The sequence below is a fragment of the Camarhynchus parvulus genome, chromosome 7, assembly GCF_901933205.1.
Source record: "Camarhynchus parvulus chromosome 7, STF_HiC, whole genome shotgun sequence".
Lineage (NCBI taxonomy): Eukaryota > Metazoa > Chordata > Aves > Passeriformes > Thraupidae > Camarhynchus > Camarhynchus parvulus.
Genome location: NC_044577.1, coordinates 16,688,741 through 16,705,945, shown reverse-complemented (window position 1 = coordinate 16,705,945; position 17,205 = coordinate 16,688,741). Strand labels below are relative to the sequence as shown.

The 17,205-nt window shown below is 38.8% G+C and overlaps 1 protein-coding gene across 1 annotated transcript in view; it reads right to left on the bottom strand.

The window, feature by feature from the left end:
- Positions 1-17,205, bottom strand: part of CHN1 (chimerin 1) — a 90,298-nt gene that overhangs the window by 39,327 nt on the left and 33,766 nt on the right. The window contains exon 6 of the mRNA XM_030952937.1: positions 8,492-8,780. Coding sequence (XP_030808797.1) covers positions 8,492-8,780 — 289 coding nt within the window. The remainder of the gene's footprint in view (positions 1-8,491; positions 8,781-17,205) is intronic.

Genomic DNA, 17,205 nt, shown 5'->3' with positions numbered 1-17,205 from the left:
ATGAAGATTAGAGCAACAACTGAGAACCAGAATTTTCAGAGTGGTGATTCTTAACTTACTGAAACATTAGGACTGTAGGAACACTAGATGCCAGAAGCAACACTGTTTCTAACTGCTGATGCCATGCAGAAGAAAGGTTAAATATGGAAAAGTTTAATGTTCTAAAAGTTAATGATCAAAGAAAGTCTTTGCAAAACTGTCAAGAGTTGCTGTCTTTGCTGATGACAAGTGTGACAGGTTTGAAATAATAGGAGCAAGTAGTTTGTTGAGCTTAGTAATAAAACTGCTCTCCTTACTTTGTTCAGTCAGAAAACATTCAGCTAGAGACTAAAATTAAGCATGAGAAGCTTTAGCTGAAAATATATTTTTTCTTGTGAAAGATTAAAAAGAAAGTAACAAGAACCAGAACAGATCAGCTTCTGTGGCATTTACCACAGGAAAAATGTTCTTCTTTTCTTTCAGTCTAATACTTGTTTTAGGCATACCTAACTACTTCTCTTTCTGCTACCACCTCTAAAGCAAGCATTTCACTCACCATGGGTTTTAAGCATTTGGTAACCACTTATGACTGGGCAATTATTAGTGGAGCAGATGTGCCTTCTCTAACTTGGTGGGGGTGACACATCAGACCACCACAGCTCCCCATCCTTTCCATCTCTGTACAGAAGCCATGGTTTTGTACTTGGACTCATGTAAACAGTGACCCATGTAAAGTGCTTTCCCTGCTCCATCTAGACATACACAGAACAAACAGTAAGGAGAGAAAGGAGTTTATCTGAATAAAGAGAGAGATCACTGGGGAAAATCCCTGCTAGTCAGACTCCTAGCACAGGTTTGAACTGGCTACACAGAGCTGCAGAAGGCATAAAATGCAAGATATTTCAGAAATTAGTTCACAACCAGAGGTGCTACTAGCTGCACTGCCCAAGCTTCTCCTTGAGCCTCTCACATTCCACAAATGACCAGACCTGATCCTGCCCAGTTTATGAGATTGGACACAATCATAGCCCAAGGTGATTACCACCAGCTATACAGTGTCACATTATAAAGTTTAAGTGAGCTAAGAAACCTGTAAATAACAAAATTATCCTTTTATAGGGCTCTTAATTCAACAGTCCAGTCTGTTTCCTGTAGAAGTGATTAGTAATAGAAAATAATTAGGAGATGCCAGATGGGAGGAGGAGTTAAAAAAAAAAGACCCCAAACTCACACAGCTAAGGAATGAGAACAACAAACGAGGGAGCTGCCAGCTAGCAACCCACTGCAGTCCCTACCATCCAGAAAGCCCTTTGCACAAGCAATAAATGAGAACCACACTCCTACTTTAGAAGCTGCTCTGAGAGAGACCCACCTTTCCCTTCTCTGGCCACTGCATGGATTATTCAGTTGTAAGAAGGCATAAAAAGTCAAGGGTAGCTACAGGTTTTTTTTTTTTAAATAGGGGAAAAGAAGATTGTAATTTACTTATACGTGTCTGTGTGGCTTCCCAGCTGTACCTCTAGGTGGCCTTTTGGGAAGCCTTGGGTCTAAGGCCCCTAGGGAAGGTCAGCAGCAGACTCCTACAGCATGTTAGGACTGAAGTCACAACAGCTCTCCATCGCTCATCCAGAGTTGAGCTGGAGCTCTGTGTTTCTATGTCCCAACTACTGAGGTCCTCTAGGGTGGGAAAACTGGTTCTCACCCTGAAGAGTGGCCAAAGAAAGCTATCCTCTTTGGCTCTTCAAGAGCAAAGGGAGAGTCCTCCCTCTCTCCCTGTGTGTCTTCTTGTACTAGCCTATCCCAGCTACAAAACAAAGAAATTTCTGCCAGTACATGTAAGAGAGGCTAGGGCTATACAATACCTTTTGAAGGGCATTAAAAATGTAGCCAGATCCAAACCACCAAGTACAGAAACCCTGAAAAGAACTGAGGTGAGAGCTTCACACTGACTGACCTCACAACACCCAGAAACACAGGAAAAGAGTAACAGTTTATTCACTGCTAATGGTTTCATTTTATCAGTAACAACACAGGCATTATACTTCAGAATTAATTGCACAGCAACTGTACTACTTTACAGCCTTTTTAACAGCTCTGCACACTATTCATCTTACAAAGGCTCAATCGGGCACAGGGCATATGCTGAGGGTAATTACTCTCCACACTTCTGCTGAGGGTCTCATGTGTGAGTCTGAAAGAGTAGCTGCACTCCATTTCACATGGCAGCTGCCTGCCTCAGTATCATTTGACACCAAACTTTCTGAAGACTGTATCTTTGTGTACACATCTCACATGTCAGATCATAAAAGAGCCACACTTTGCTGAAAAAGCAGAAAGTAACTTGAAAGGTCATCTCAGCAAGCAGTGAATAGACTTGTACCCATGACAAAAGGCTGAAGCAGGATGCTGATCCTCAACTGTGTTTACCTTCAGACCACAGGGAACACCTCTACAGGAGTAGCATAGCAACAGGAGGCGCAGTCTCTGCTTGAAATGCAGGCTGACCTGAGGCACAACTCAATGTCTGCAGGCTGTGGAGCCTCATTTGTTCTGACCCTTGTAATACCGGCCCAGCAACATGCCACTGGGCTACCAACACAAGCACACAGCTTCTACTTCCAGTTAATCCCCCCCATTATGGGGTAAGCATTACATTCATGTGCTCTGGAGGTGCAGACGCACACAGGCAGGCAGGCAAGGCCTGCAGGCTCACTGGAATCAGCCAGGAGGCCATTTGTAACCTGCAGGAATTAACTGAGCATGGCTGGGCACCAACCAGAGCTGGCACCAACAGAAGAAGAAAGAATTTGTCCTAGGAGAAACAGGAGAATTATGGGACAGTGTTTAACACTGGAGGTCCAGTTACAGATCCTTAAAAAACAAGTTTTGCTTCCTAATTTATCTTTTATAAGCATGAGATACTGATAAGAGTAAACTAGATGTTCCGTGCGTGACCTGGGGTTTAAATTAGCTAAGTGCATGCTTCATCTGGAAGCTCTGAATCTTAAAACAAAATCAGTTTATATGAGCTTTTTTAGTGAATCAATTTTACTGCCATAATGAACACAAATAAGAGTTTGGGCTACTCTTGGTGATTATAAGTAGAAAAAGCATTCTGCAGTTTGGAGAAAAGAATTATCTTTGTGCTGATGACTGTACACTGGGCAACATCTGCACTTAACTCTACTTTCCTGGGTATTGATAAACACAGGGTTAAGTTAAAACCATATATGTTTGCAAAAATGCATCATAACCATTTGCAGTTTTAGTTTGGCCTGTATGTGCCATACATAACACCATACATGACACTGGTTCCCCAGCAACAGAAATGCTAATGCACAGAAAGGAAAGATGAGGAAGACTGAGGCTGGGGCAATCTCTTCTGAGCATGATGCTGCTGATATGCTGGAGCAGCTACCTAAAAAGTAGGCTTGTCTTTCATCCTGCTAAGAACTTTCTTGGAATTGACAAAATTGTCTGTGCTTTGAAGTCTCTGCTGAAAGATGGGCTAAACCCAGAAGAAATAAATAGAAGTTTCTGCCTTCCACAGAGTTATGTTTTATTTATAAATTACATTAAAGTTAGAGAGTGATTGTCACGGACACCCGCGCAGGGACTGGAAAGGAACATTTGTGAGAAAAGAGTTGACAATCTCCTCCAGTTAACCCATGGGATTCTTCAGTGCTCAGTGTCCCGCACCTTTAAATGTACTTTAAGGTAAATATTCATTAGCTGCACTTCTAAAAACATTATTGCTTCATCATTACCCTTGTTACAGCTATGGCTTGTTTAGATGTTGTGGACATTATACAGCCATCTTTGAAGTTAATTCAAGTAAATGGAAATATTTCAAACAACTTCCAGCATCAAGATTGCTTCAGCTCTCAAAGCACACTTTGCTCCCTGATTATTGAGACCAAGTCTTTTTGAGCCCCATCAGTTCCACAACTGGCATTACTGAGCACCAAGCAGTGCTGTTCAAAGCTCTGTGCCTCTATTACAGACCTCAGTAAGGGTGCCTGTATTTCCATGCCAGCTACTGCAACTTCCTCAGCTACAGCCTCTCATGTGCTGTCCCTGAAGATAAAATAAGCCATGGTGAAGGAAAGGTTTAAGCAGGTCTTACTAACAGATTTGACTGAGACCAGAAGTAGAAAAATAGTAATATCATTAATGAAAATAGAAGTGTTAGTTTAAGGCTAAACTAGGAATGTAAGACTGGTCCCTCTGCAAACACCTGAAAGTATCACCCTTGATTTTGTATGTGGAGTCTGTTATGAATTTATTAGAAATGTACACAGATCATACTTAACTTTGTCATCTGTATGATCTTTGGAGGCAGGTATAAAAGCATGTTTCCTACTAAAATGATACAGATTGACATTTTCAGATCCCCTTGCACAGAGTTGCAGAAAATCAGCCTTCTTCACTATAGAGGAAAAAATGGTATTACCAATGAAGGTAATTGAAAACAGGAAAAGAAGATTGTTTTGTTGGGCGACTGCTGCCACAAACCTTCTCTCAATTCTTTCCATCTACAGGAATTGAATGGAATGTAGTACAGTCTAGAAGGGGTCTTTAACTGATTTGCAGCCACTGAGTTTCTTGAAGAAACAGCACATATTACTAAAGTAAACATGAATAGATGTGATTCAGTTGCTATCCTAACATTTACCCCAGGATTTCATTTTGAAAGACAGGATAACTCATAAATAATGATTTCATTTTTTCATAACAAATATTAAATCTTGAATCAATCACTCATACAACTTCTTACACATTATACATATTATAAAGAAATCAAAAACATGTCAAAATGAAAAAAGAATGTTTTGCAAGGCTTTAAAGAAGCACTTTGATATATGTTTCTAGATATTTACTAATTTCTGAGAGCTACCATTTTTATAAGGTGTTTAACTGAATCAAGTGATCTGCTCTAAGGCCATAATTGTCTTTGAGAGTACAGAATGTTCAGACAGCCATCAGTATTCAAAGCACAGGAGGAATACTAAATCTCATGATACTGGCTATTATTTCCACTTCCACACTAGGTCATATAGATTGAATCCACATGGGAAGCCCTCTTTTAAATCATTCTTAACCCTCTCTTAACATACAGACCATGATGGCCCCACGATTGAGTTCTGAACAATTTGCAGACTGTTTTGGGAACCAGCATCACCCTTTTAGCACAACAGCTAAAATGTCTACTTGGGACATTAGAGCAGGACAAGCACTCTCCTGTTTTCAGTCTCTCCTCCTCCAGTTATGTCTTGACTAATTAGTAATTCCCTCATAGGTTTGGAAAAGCATTAAATCATTAACCAGGAATTTAAACTTTTAATGCACACTTGTACATGGTATGCAGTTATATTCTTTCTCATTATCAGTGAAGCACATGCTGTGTAGTGGATTGTATTTTCCCATCAAAAATTGCATCTTAAATCACGCCACAATATGGTCTCTTGCACAACTCAGGAGTATTGCAATTTCTGTCTTACAATCCTTATCTAATGATTGCATAAGTTTTGACTTTTCATCTCTTTCAGTCTTTAAATCTTTCCCCTTTACTAGGGCTCCTTTTTAAAATATTGCAAATGAAAAGTGTCGCCCAACACATACTGAATCCTTCTACCATACATTAATTACAAAAAGAGCAGGGAACAAATCAAGTATTCCAAGTGCCTGCTGGGAGGCATCTAACACAAAATGCAACATTTCCTGCTACTGCCCCACACCAAACTGAAGACTGGGTGAGTGCCCTTTAATATTTCATTCTCAAGCTTGGGGTGTATTCTCTAGCTGCCCAGTTTCCATGGCAGAAAGTGAGACTCCATTCCCACCAGCTGTTCCACAGGCTCTGACTGTTTTTGTGTCTCTTCTTTCCTTCTGAAGGACTTATATTCCACACACCACCCACACATCACTGGGCAACAGTCACAGGCACAAATTTAGATTTCTATCTGAACAGCCTCAGAGCCTGCAAATCCGGGAACATATTTTGGCTCAGGATGATCAGATGATCACGTTAAAGACCCATACTTCTTTCTGTCTTTACAGAGGAAGAAGCACACTGTGCATTACAAAACTGATAAACATGCATTAATTGCCAGATGCTGTATACACACTGAGGAAATTTTCATCCTCACCATGGGGCTAATGGGCACACAGATCTTGCTGCTTGGGTCATAAAACAATGGGTTTTTTTGCTGTTGAACTCTGAACAATTTTGTTTGGTTCATTGCAATTCAATGATATTCTCTTCATATTGGACAACAGGAATCAAGCCCTGCCACCAAAAAGAAAGAAAAACTACTTGACCTATTTATAAACAGCTGCTTGTTCCAAATGCTGAGGTTGCTGGTGGGATCAGGTGCTGGTCATGGGGCTGAATGCCTTACTCTGATTTGCTGGGTGAAGTGACATGCAGGAAAATCTGTGCTATCTTCCCACCAAAACTCTGAGAGTTGCAAAGACAGCCAAGATGTCACCTCTGTGCCACTCCACAGTGAGAAAGACCACACTGTACTGTCCCCATGCAGCCACAGATAGCAATCCCAACAGGACAATCACTCAAAAAGTAAATTGAAATCTCCAATTTAACTATCCTGTGATGTCTGTGTGCCTCAGTGTGCTCACATCAATAGAGTTCCAAGAAAAAATAAAGAAGAGTATTAAAACCTGAGCTTCAGGACTGAAAACACCACTGCTGTTGAACTGTTTTGTGGCTGAAGCCCCTTTAGTCACTTCTAAATTCCAGATTAAGGGAGTGGGATGCTGAGATTACATCTAATCTGTTTAAAGGTTTTTCACATAAAATTTCAATCCTTGAGAAATATTCAATAGTCCTTGAGTTATTTAATGAAAAATGTTTCAAAACAGATGGTGAGTGACATAACACAATGTAATCCATGGAAAAACAGCATTCTTCAACACTAATCACTTATATCTCTCAATTATGAACACTGTTTCATCAACCTAAAAAATGTAACAGAACAGAGTTCTGCTGTCACTTGAAAGTTTCTAAATGCAGGAAAAGTTAATTTTACCAAAGAAACCCAAAGTGGTAACTTCCAGAAGACTTAGAGAAGATTTTTACCCAGGCTTTGCATTATAATAAACTGTCTATGATAATATGCACAAAAATCCTTTTGAAACAGCACGCTGGAAGCAGTGGCTGTCAGGAACTCTAAGTGATAACTCACCCCTCTACTACTGCTACCTAACAGGTGAGAAATTGGATATTAAATGTGGTCAGCTAGCTTCAATATCCCAGCAGTATTTCTTTTGTCAAAATGATCTGATAACAGTGAAGATTCATACTTTAAGCTAAGTTGGGTGCTTCATCTCCTAGCAAATTCAGTGCAGAATGACAGATGCTGCTGAAGGAGGATTTGAAGGACCAAAGCTATGAGCCTCTCTCTCTGTGGACTCAGTATGGAGCTTAGTTTCACTGTAATAGCCATGTATGTTGGAAATTGTCAGTCAGACCTTTCCTCCACATCCACAAAAACTAAAATCACACATTTCTGATTGGAGAGACAAAAGATCCCAACTAAGGTTAGCATTTCTTCTAGGCACTATAAGCATATTAGATAGGCCTAATGTATATCATCCTGAAGTTTGTGACATAGGGAAACATATCAGACTGTTATACATGCATTAACAACTACAGGTGTGTAAAAATAACTTTTAAAAAATACCTTCATTTGTCAGATTTTCAATACACAAAGTATTTCATTTAACACAATGGAATTTACATTATGGTTTCCTTTTATGTTTAGTCTCTGAAACACAAATAAAATTTCAGGCAGCTGCTTTGTCTGCACAGTACATTCCCAACCTCCCTCAATATTTTTATGTTCACTGGTTCTAAGATTTCTTCCTTCTTCGTTTTTCTTTTATAATCCAGGATGCAATTACTTCTCAGCTGATACTGCAACTCTCTGAAGAGAGCAATCCCTCTTTGTAAGTCTGGCTGAGGCCAAAAATAGCTCTGTCAGCTTCTGACAGGCTGAACTTAGCCAAGTGAAATGTTTTAACATTTTATCAACTTAATGAACAGTCTTATTTATAATGTGGACAACTTTACTGTCATTATATGCAGACTGCTGAATAGGTTATGGAAGGCATTTGTTTGGGGAAATCTGAATATATTAAGAAATAAAATGCAATTGTCTTATATACTGTAAACAATTTTAAGATTAAATATTCTTTGCCCATTTGAAATAAAGGACTGGCTTAATGGTAACATCCGTAACTATAAAAAAACCTGAAGAATCACAATGACAAATAACTAACCTCCAAATCATGAAAATTTGCAATATGCAAAAATTACCATTACAAAATTCTAGAACCAGTTGAAATATTACTGTTAATGTAACACTGGAAATAACTATGTAGACTAAATAGCTGCAGAGACCTTTAGTACTTATAGTAGAGGGGAAAGGTTAAAAGTACAAAACAAAAAGTCTAAGAGAAAAAAAAAAAGCGTGGGTTAACAATTGCTTACCCTCTTTTCTGCTACCTCATCCTCTCCTGTAGACTCTTTGCCATCATGTTCATCTCTCAGGGTTGGCATATGCTTTTTGTGTGCTGGCTCTCTGTTTAAGGTTGTATATCCTATGTGTTCATAAATTGGATTAATTGTCATCTTGGAAATGTATTCAGCTGCCTTCGTTTCAATATAAAGAGTAATCAATCCATCTGTCACCAGGTCATGGATGGACTCAAAACGTTTCTCCCCAACAAAGTGTTTTCCATCGTAGTAGAGTCTGAAGTTTCTGGTTTGACTTCCAAATCTGCCTCAATGAAATGGGAAAGTTGTTTGTTTTTAAAGAACAGTAAGCAGAATAAATAAGAGTAAGCAAGCCTTTGCAAACAATTAAAAACACTTTATCACTTAAAGTTGTGACTGTGCTCTGCATCTGTCCAGCCGATCTGGGGAGCTACTACTTAGCACAGATAGGAAGGAGAGATCAACAACAACTGCAGAGAGATAGCCAAAACAGTGCTGTCCCAGAAGGAGCTGTTTGTTCTGGTATTCTTTTAGCCTTTCCATTATCTATGGAAAAACTGAAAAATTACTTCACACTCCTTATGGCTTTTTTTAGTGCTTTGCTACTTTATCACTGCAGTCAATTGCCTTGGCTCTGATATGAGGAGCTCTCATAACAGAGCCCTCTATTAGAGCCGATCAATCCGCAGCTCTGATGCTGTCTCAGACCTCTGCTCCCCTGCTTGCTGCAGGAAGAGGCCATTCAAGGTTCAGCTGAGCTCCAGTGCCAACAATTACACTGAAGCAGAACTGCTGCCAGAACCCAAGCAGCACAGGACAAAATGGCACAAGGGCAAGCATTCTTTATTCCTGGCCAAAGGCCCAGGACTAACTCTTCAAGCTTTGTACAAAAGTCCTTCTGTGTTCTGCTTGTTCAGTCCCAAGCTTCAGGCAAATCTTTGTAATATACAGGATACATAACACGAAAGTTATCCAACACCAGCCATTCCGCATCAGGATGGAACAGCATTTTGATACAGGCTCTTAGCAACAATAAGAATGCTCAATTTACCTGAACAGCAGCATATTTTTAAAAACTGCATGTAGAATCTGCAACCGTTTTCTGCCTCAAAGCAGTCTAAACATGTGAAAACACACTAGTGTTTGCACTTGGCAACATTTCCTGTGGGGAAGATGGAGGCAAGAGGCTGCTTTCACAGCTCACTCCAGTGCTGTTCCGTGGTCAGACAGCAGCGAGGGTACTGGCCCCTTTATGAGGTCAGATGTGCCAAATAAGTTTTAAGAACTAAATTTGAAAGGATGGATCAGTTTCACTTTACAAACAAATGCTTCATGGGAGATGTTAAGGAACACAGTAAATAATGATACTTTGCTGAAGTGGCTCCTCTGCTCAGTGGGAGCTCACCAAACAGGGGAAAGCATAATTTTAGACCTTGCCTCAGGTGAAATATTACATTCTTGCAAATATGTACAAAAATTACACAGTTCTGGAATCTGTATTTTTTTCTCTGTTCTACATCAAAATGCCAAACCTTCCCATCACCCTATCAATAGTTCTGACAGGGACTGCACCTTCAGACATTGCTATTTCTGCAAAACACTCAAATGTAAATGGAATCTGCATCCTGCTCAGTAAGGGAAGGGGTGTAGGAACGACGTGGGCATTTTCCTGCAGATTACCTGGTACTTCCATGCATATTTTTATGCCATACAAACTAAAAGGTCATTGAATCAAACATGAGAAATTACAAAATGACAGAAAGAAATACGTTTTAACCCAATGCTAATTTCATCACGGGATGCAGTTCTGAGTGAATACAAGTCATACAGAGAGCAGAAAGATAATGTCCTAAATTATAGCAGGAGGGGCAGATGTATTCAAATTTACTCTTCAGGACACCTTTATACTCTACACAGTGTATGGCAAACAAGCTTTGACCACAAGACATCCTCTTTATGCACCCTTGACTGTCAGAGATGTCCACATGAGCCAAGAGTGCTCAGCACTTTGCAGTGCCAAAGTGAGCAACCTTCACTGTCATCTGCTCAGGTCAGTGGGAATAATGCACACTGAGCACATACAAGCACCTCGATGGCTCTCACTTCATCAGAAGAACCAAATAATTTTGAAGGTGAAGAATGATGGGCCTTAAATGACATATACATTAGAATTACTTATATTAAGAGATGCAGGTGAACTGCTGCTCTCATCAGTAACATCTGCTCTGACTACTTAAACCAGAGTTTCAAGCAAGCTGGAGGTCACTTATTGCTCTTAGTTTTCTGGAAGTATTACACTAATTTTATCAAGACAGGACAAGGCACAGAAAATCATCACAAGGCCTAATACTAAGTACACACAGTGTTTTGATTTTAGCAACATCCCTCAAAATCTAAAACCAGTCTTTTCTGGTTCTGAAGTCCTGTTCTGAAGAACAAGATGACCAAATGCAGAAAAGAGACAGAACTTCTTACAAGATTAGTTGTCTTTCCCACAGGGTCAGAAGGGGCACCCTCCTAACCCAGGTGTGTTTTACTGAGCAGCCCCTATCCTGTAGATCTGTTCAGACTGCTGCACATGGAGTGTGTCATTGAGAGATACTATAAGGAAAAGGTTTCCAAGAGATGAATGGTTTGCCTTTATCTAATTTCCCATTTGTTCCAAATTGATTTTTTTTCCTTTATTCTTTTCTAATTGGATATGTTGTGGAGAAAGCTACTGGTTTTCAAATAGAATCCTACTAGTAATAAGGCAATAAACTCCCAAAATCTCCACAAATCAATGAAATACTAGTCTTTTACAAAGACTGTACTGTCAATAATGTGTCTCAGAATCCTATTTTATTTCTTTCAAATTAATTTAAATTTTCCCTGACCACTATTTTTATTAAATTACAATATTAAAAAAGCATACATGTTCAATTGAAAATTATTAATAAAGACTTAATCTTCAATCTTACTTAAAGCTATTACTTAAATTTTTCCACTAGCAAGACTATTTCCTTATGTTTACTTTCTGTAACATTCCTGCAGCCTAGTTAATTATACATCACCGTGGCAACTAAGTAGAGCCAAGATTTGATATTTCAACTTCCTGATGCTCTCCTCCTAAAGGCAAGTACTAGTACCAGCTGTTTTTTGTTTAATAAGTAGAAAGTGGGACACAGATAAAGTATGTTCTCTTTTGGTTTATACAGGGGAACATCAGATGCTTTTCCAAGAAAAAGAATTAGACCTCTGACATGTCAAACAGTCTCATTGTGTCCACTGTGCATTTGTTTGCAAGCACCAGGACTACAGATAAAAGACTTTTTTTATTCCAGGGTTTTTTTTATTCCAAAAGCAATCGCTGTCTAGTTTCTTTGGTTGCCAGTGGGGCAGAGTAGATAACGTGGGAAAACATATTAAACAGTAGAGCAAATGTGGCTGGTAATAAAGGATAATAAAGGACTGAGGAGCTGAATTAGGTATCATGCCATGAGAGACAGGCCTCAGAATCAGCCACCTACCTGCATGCAGCATTCAGTACAGAAACAAAAGGAAGAAGGGAAGGATTGAGAGCACAGATACACTCTCTTACCATCTCAGAGGATGAATTTTACAGTCCACATACAGAATTGTACAGTAGCGATTCACCAGTTTCACAAGCTATTTTATGATGAGAAGATTTTCTAGATAGAGGCATTGTTTAGAGTGCATAGCTGCAATCAAATGACAAATTAATAGCCCTCAGGACTACTCATGTCCTCCTTCATTTCAAGCAACTTCATACACTGAACTGGGAAAATTTAAGACTGAGCCTAAAGGTCACTTGGACTTAATCTTCCCTTGGAGAAAGAGTCTTAATGTGCTTTGCAGCCAGAAGGCAGAAGTCTTTCTCAAAATTAGGTGCCAGAATTTCAGTTCTATTTTCTGAAAACTCTGAACCAACACTTATGACTAGACTCTTGACACTCCATAAAAAGCCACAGGAATATAAGGAATCTTGCCATCACAAATGTCTCTTAATCATGCCGTGTTCTTGGGTGAAAACAAATTACTCCATAGATCCCCTTTTGGCCCACTTCCTTGTCAAAGAAAGACAAGCCTTGCATGCAGCCAAAACCTCTTCCACACAATTATCCCTGAAGGTCTCCAGCTCCTGAAAGAAGCTATTTTTTTTAAATATTCATTGGCAACAACATTTCTGATGATGGCCAGGGAACTGCAAAACTTGCCAACTTCCCAGAATACCTGCCTGAAAAATAACATAGTTTTCAAAACCTGAGCAGTGTTTTACAAGAATCCCTTCTTTGCAAACAGTGAGATTCACCATCCTGCTCTCTAAATAGTTTTTCCTCAAAGCTGCCTTCCTTAACAATAAACAAGCATAATAACATAAAATGAAATAGTTCCTGCATACACAACATGCATTGTTAGAATTCTTGGGGCTACTAACAGTTCATCAATGAAGATTAATAGCCTTTTTACTATTATATTCTGTTTTTCTAGAATACAATTTCTTCTTTCAACCAAGTGCAGCAATAAATGGGGCAGATGTCAATTTATTACTGAAATGGTTAGAGTTCATTTATCTCAAGATACAAAAGAAAAAAATTAGCTTGGTTCTCCTTCTAGCACCTATCAAATCAGGAAGAACCATACTCAACTGAGCTTCACGAAGTATAAAGGAGGGAGAAGGAAAAGGAAAACTGGGCCAGATAATACTTATTGGTATCAGTTCTTTTGGTGTTTGAATAATTAATAAATATTTAGATGAAAACAATTATGACATTAAACAACAATGTAAGGTTATTGTGTGTTATCTTGAAAACATGTCTATAAAACACCCACAGTATCTACAGCTGATGAAGTACAGGAATAAAGGTGTCCAAATACAAAAATTTCTAAATATGAATTCCAAAAATAAACAAAACAAGAGACCAATCAAAAGGGCTAACTTGCAGATAGATTTCTACTTAGCATTTTCTAAAAGCAGTAGAAAAAAAGAGGCATTCCAGTAGAACTTGCAGAAGACAGAAAAGATATATATGCTTTGACAGGAGAGGGGAGCATAATGTACTTGCATACACAATTCGATTAGCAACTGATTGCATTACAATTTGATTTTTTAAACTGTTATTTCAACTCCAACAGAGCCCAGAAGCTTTAAACCAGGCAGACATTATGCAGCCTAAAACCAGCAAAGTGCAACACAGATTCCTGCTCTGGAACTGTGACTGGGGGTAGACTGTGAGATGGGATGCAACTTTCAGTCTGTCTAGGCCATTTTTAAGATATCCTACCTAGACTTTTGTACTGAACAAGAACGCGAGACAATAGAGAAGAGAAAACATCTTCTCTAATGGAGAAATGAGGCCTGCAGAACTTCATGGCCTAAAGCCAAGTCATATATGAAACCAAGAAGTGAGCCCAGAGCTCCTGAGCTCCACCACAGTCCTCAGCACAAGCCCAGTGCCTCTGCTGGCCAGCAGACCACAGCAGGAGCTGCAGCCAGGGTGAAGGACATGGCATAAATGAACATGAGCTGTGCACACTGAGCACAGGCATCTCTTGGACAAGCTCTCCCAAAAAAGTTCACAGCACGCTGAAGCAGAGAGTATTCCTCTGAGAAGTGCTGAACTTCACACCAGCAGGAGAAAGACTGCAGTAAACTGAATTGCTAAAGATAAATTAGGCACTCTAGCCAAAAGAAAACAGAGCTGACAACAACAACAGATGGGAAGAGGAGGGAAGGAGAACAGGAACACAGCAAGAAGACATGAACCATAAGGAAAAAGCATTCTAGTCTGTGGGAGGACCTAGGTAGCCAGTTAATTACTCATTAAGGTTAGTAGCTATTTATTATTATTCTAAATACTTAAGTGAAGCCATTTCAGTAGTGCCCAGGTGCACTTACATAAGGCAGATGATAAGCAAACACCTCAGGCATTTACTGATAGCTGAACCTTACATGTTATTGACAAACTAACAGAGTCAATTATTTAGTGTGAAATTTTATGCAGGAAAAGAAACTTTTTACATGGAACATTATTTAGATAGAGGGCTGATTGTTTTACTGGAAGCAGAAAAGCAAGCTCCAAAATTTATTACCACCTCTTCCCCTGTTGCTTTTTTTTCATCTAGCAACCAAGGAATATTGTATGAATATTTTAGAAAGGATTCTAGAAACTGAATTCAACCCTTGCTACGGCCAATCACTTCATTTGCAAATCAGGTAAAAAAAATACACAGAAAGATATGCAAAGTTGAGTCTTTAAAATGGTCTTTAGAATTTTTCCCTACCAACTAGCATGATGTCAGAATAGTGTTACCATGGTAAAGTGAAGAGATGCAGTTAGCTACTGCTTTGCTGGGCTCCTTCTGACTACTTACAGATCAGCTGTAGATGCTGGATAAACTATGATCAGATTTTGATACATTCATAATTCAAAAAACATAATTCAGCTATTACCATGTAGAAAGTAGTTAAAACAATTCTTTCCCCAACAGCTCTCCCCTGCCCCAGTATGTACAACAAGGCTTTTCAGAAGAATGCAGATCAACACTGCTAATCTCTGAATTCAAGAAGCCTTTTGCAGATGTTGAATTCTACATGTGTAAGTAATCCCACAGCAGTCCACACGTGTTCTGGAACAGCACTACACACGTGTCCCAAAAGAGCCCACTGAAAATAAACAGCATCCAGCTACCAAAGCAGTCATCCTCTGAAACTTAAAAGGTTCATGTGCAGCATTATGCCCTAATAGTCTACCAATTAGGTCTCCTTTTAAAATGCCCATGGCTAGTTTCTTTAAAAAATTTCATCATTCAGGGATTGAGAATGTGTATGAATTTGCACAATATACGTTGACTAAAATAAAGATTACTAATTTTTGACATTCATTTCACCTGAAGAATTCTTTCCTGATGCTACATAATCTTCAATGTGCCCAAACCTCCAAACATAAAGAAAACATGACTCATAATCATGGCTCACATTATTACCTTTTTTTTTAAAAAAAAATCATGCTGCAGAACCTTATTTCAATTCATTCTCAGTATCACAACAATAGAATTTGCAGGAAGGGAAACCATGGTAACCAATTAAATGTGCTACAGCAGCTATCTGCTCAAAAGAACATGCAGTACCATCACACTTCAACGCCTACCACTAGTACACTCTCTACCCATTTCCTCTTTATCCTCATCCTAATTATTAAACAAGCTCTCCACAACAGAGGGCTACATTGCAAACCACGTCTATTGTTACTGCCATTTGCTATAGGTCTTAACATTAAGCAATGTACTAATCTTTTGCCAAATGTAAAAGCAGATCTAATGGCTCCAGAAGTGAATTAGGAATTTTCATTCTTTTAAATCTGCTTGGAACATTGAATTAACATTACAGTGTATTTTATGTCTTTTTATTCTAACAGAGACTTGATGATATGTATAGACATAGATATATATCTACGATCGTTTTCTCATGTCAGTAATTTTTTTAAACCTCAAGATTGCAAAATATTTTCATTGGCATTCTCTGATTGATTAATTAATTAGTAAAGATTGGTGAATGCATCCATGATTAAGTACAGGCATTAAATATAGTAGGGGGCTGATTTGCTGCTCTCAGTTGTGTTTATGCTTCATTCTCCTTTATATGGTATCTGAGCTGACACAATTTTACAGGCCTTCTTAAGCTCTGAACATCAATTTTATTTGAAAGACAGCTCTATTTAGTCAAACTTCTATACTTCAAAAAACATTTAAATTATAATTTTCTTTTTCTTTAAGAACATACTTCTATCTCTCTTACAAATTCTGAGAAAACTATTTTCTGAAAAAAACCACCATCTTTTGTTTCAAATTTATATTTAAAAGGTAGTCTGCCTTTAAAAAAGTCATGATGCAAATTAATTGCACAATAATGGATGAAAGTAGGCAAAAATAGCTCATCATAAGACGATCAAAATGCAGCTTGTTATATAAGTGAAAAGCAGATTTTATAGTAACTCAACAGTAGCTTTAAAAATGAAAAGTGTTTTTTTGGTAAGAGTCACCTTCCCTACCTTACAAAGAAAAAAATATTAAAAATCTTCACTTTGAACTCAATTAACTATTCCACAGTATTGCACTAAGAACAGCTGACTGCTTTGCTTTAGCTTGCAAAAAGTATTATTTTTCCTGTCCTATATTTGGTCATTTAAGTGGTGCTAGGCTATGTCTGCAGCTATAGCAGCTCAGGAACAAGATCTTTAGATCTACTAAAGCTAGTTCCATAAAAGCACCACAGCCTAATGCTCCACAGTGGTCAAAGACTCATTTAGAAGGCTTTAGAGAACAAAGAACTAAAACATGTGGTGCAGTTCATCTTGAACAGGATGTGCAGTCCTGGCTGGTATGGACATTGAGCTTTTGGGCATCAGCTACAATAGCTGGTGGAATCAAATATAACACTGAAACTGTCCCATGATGATTTGAGGATTTGTCTGGCTTGGGTCCTCAGGACAAATCACAAAAAGCTTGTTCTTCTCCCTTTCAGAAAGGATGGCTGGAAACATTCCATGACAGAGACATCATACCTTGCCACAGGAAGGGAGGGACATGATCCCGTTCCACTACACTGCTCTTCACGACTGGATGCACTGGGTTTCTCAGGGTTCCCAGGCACGCTGACACAAGCACAGAAAGAAGACATCTGCCAGAGCTGGACGTGCTGGGCCATC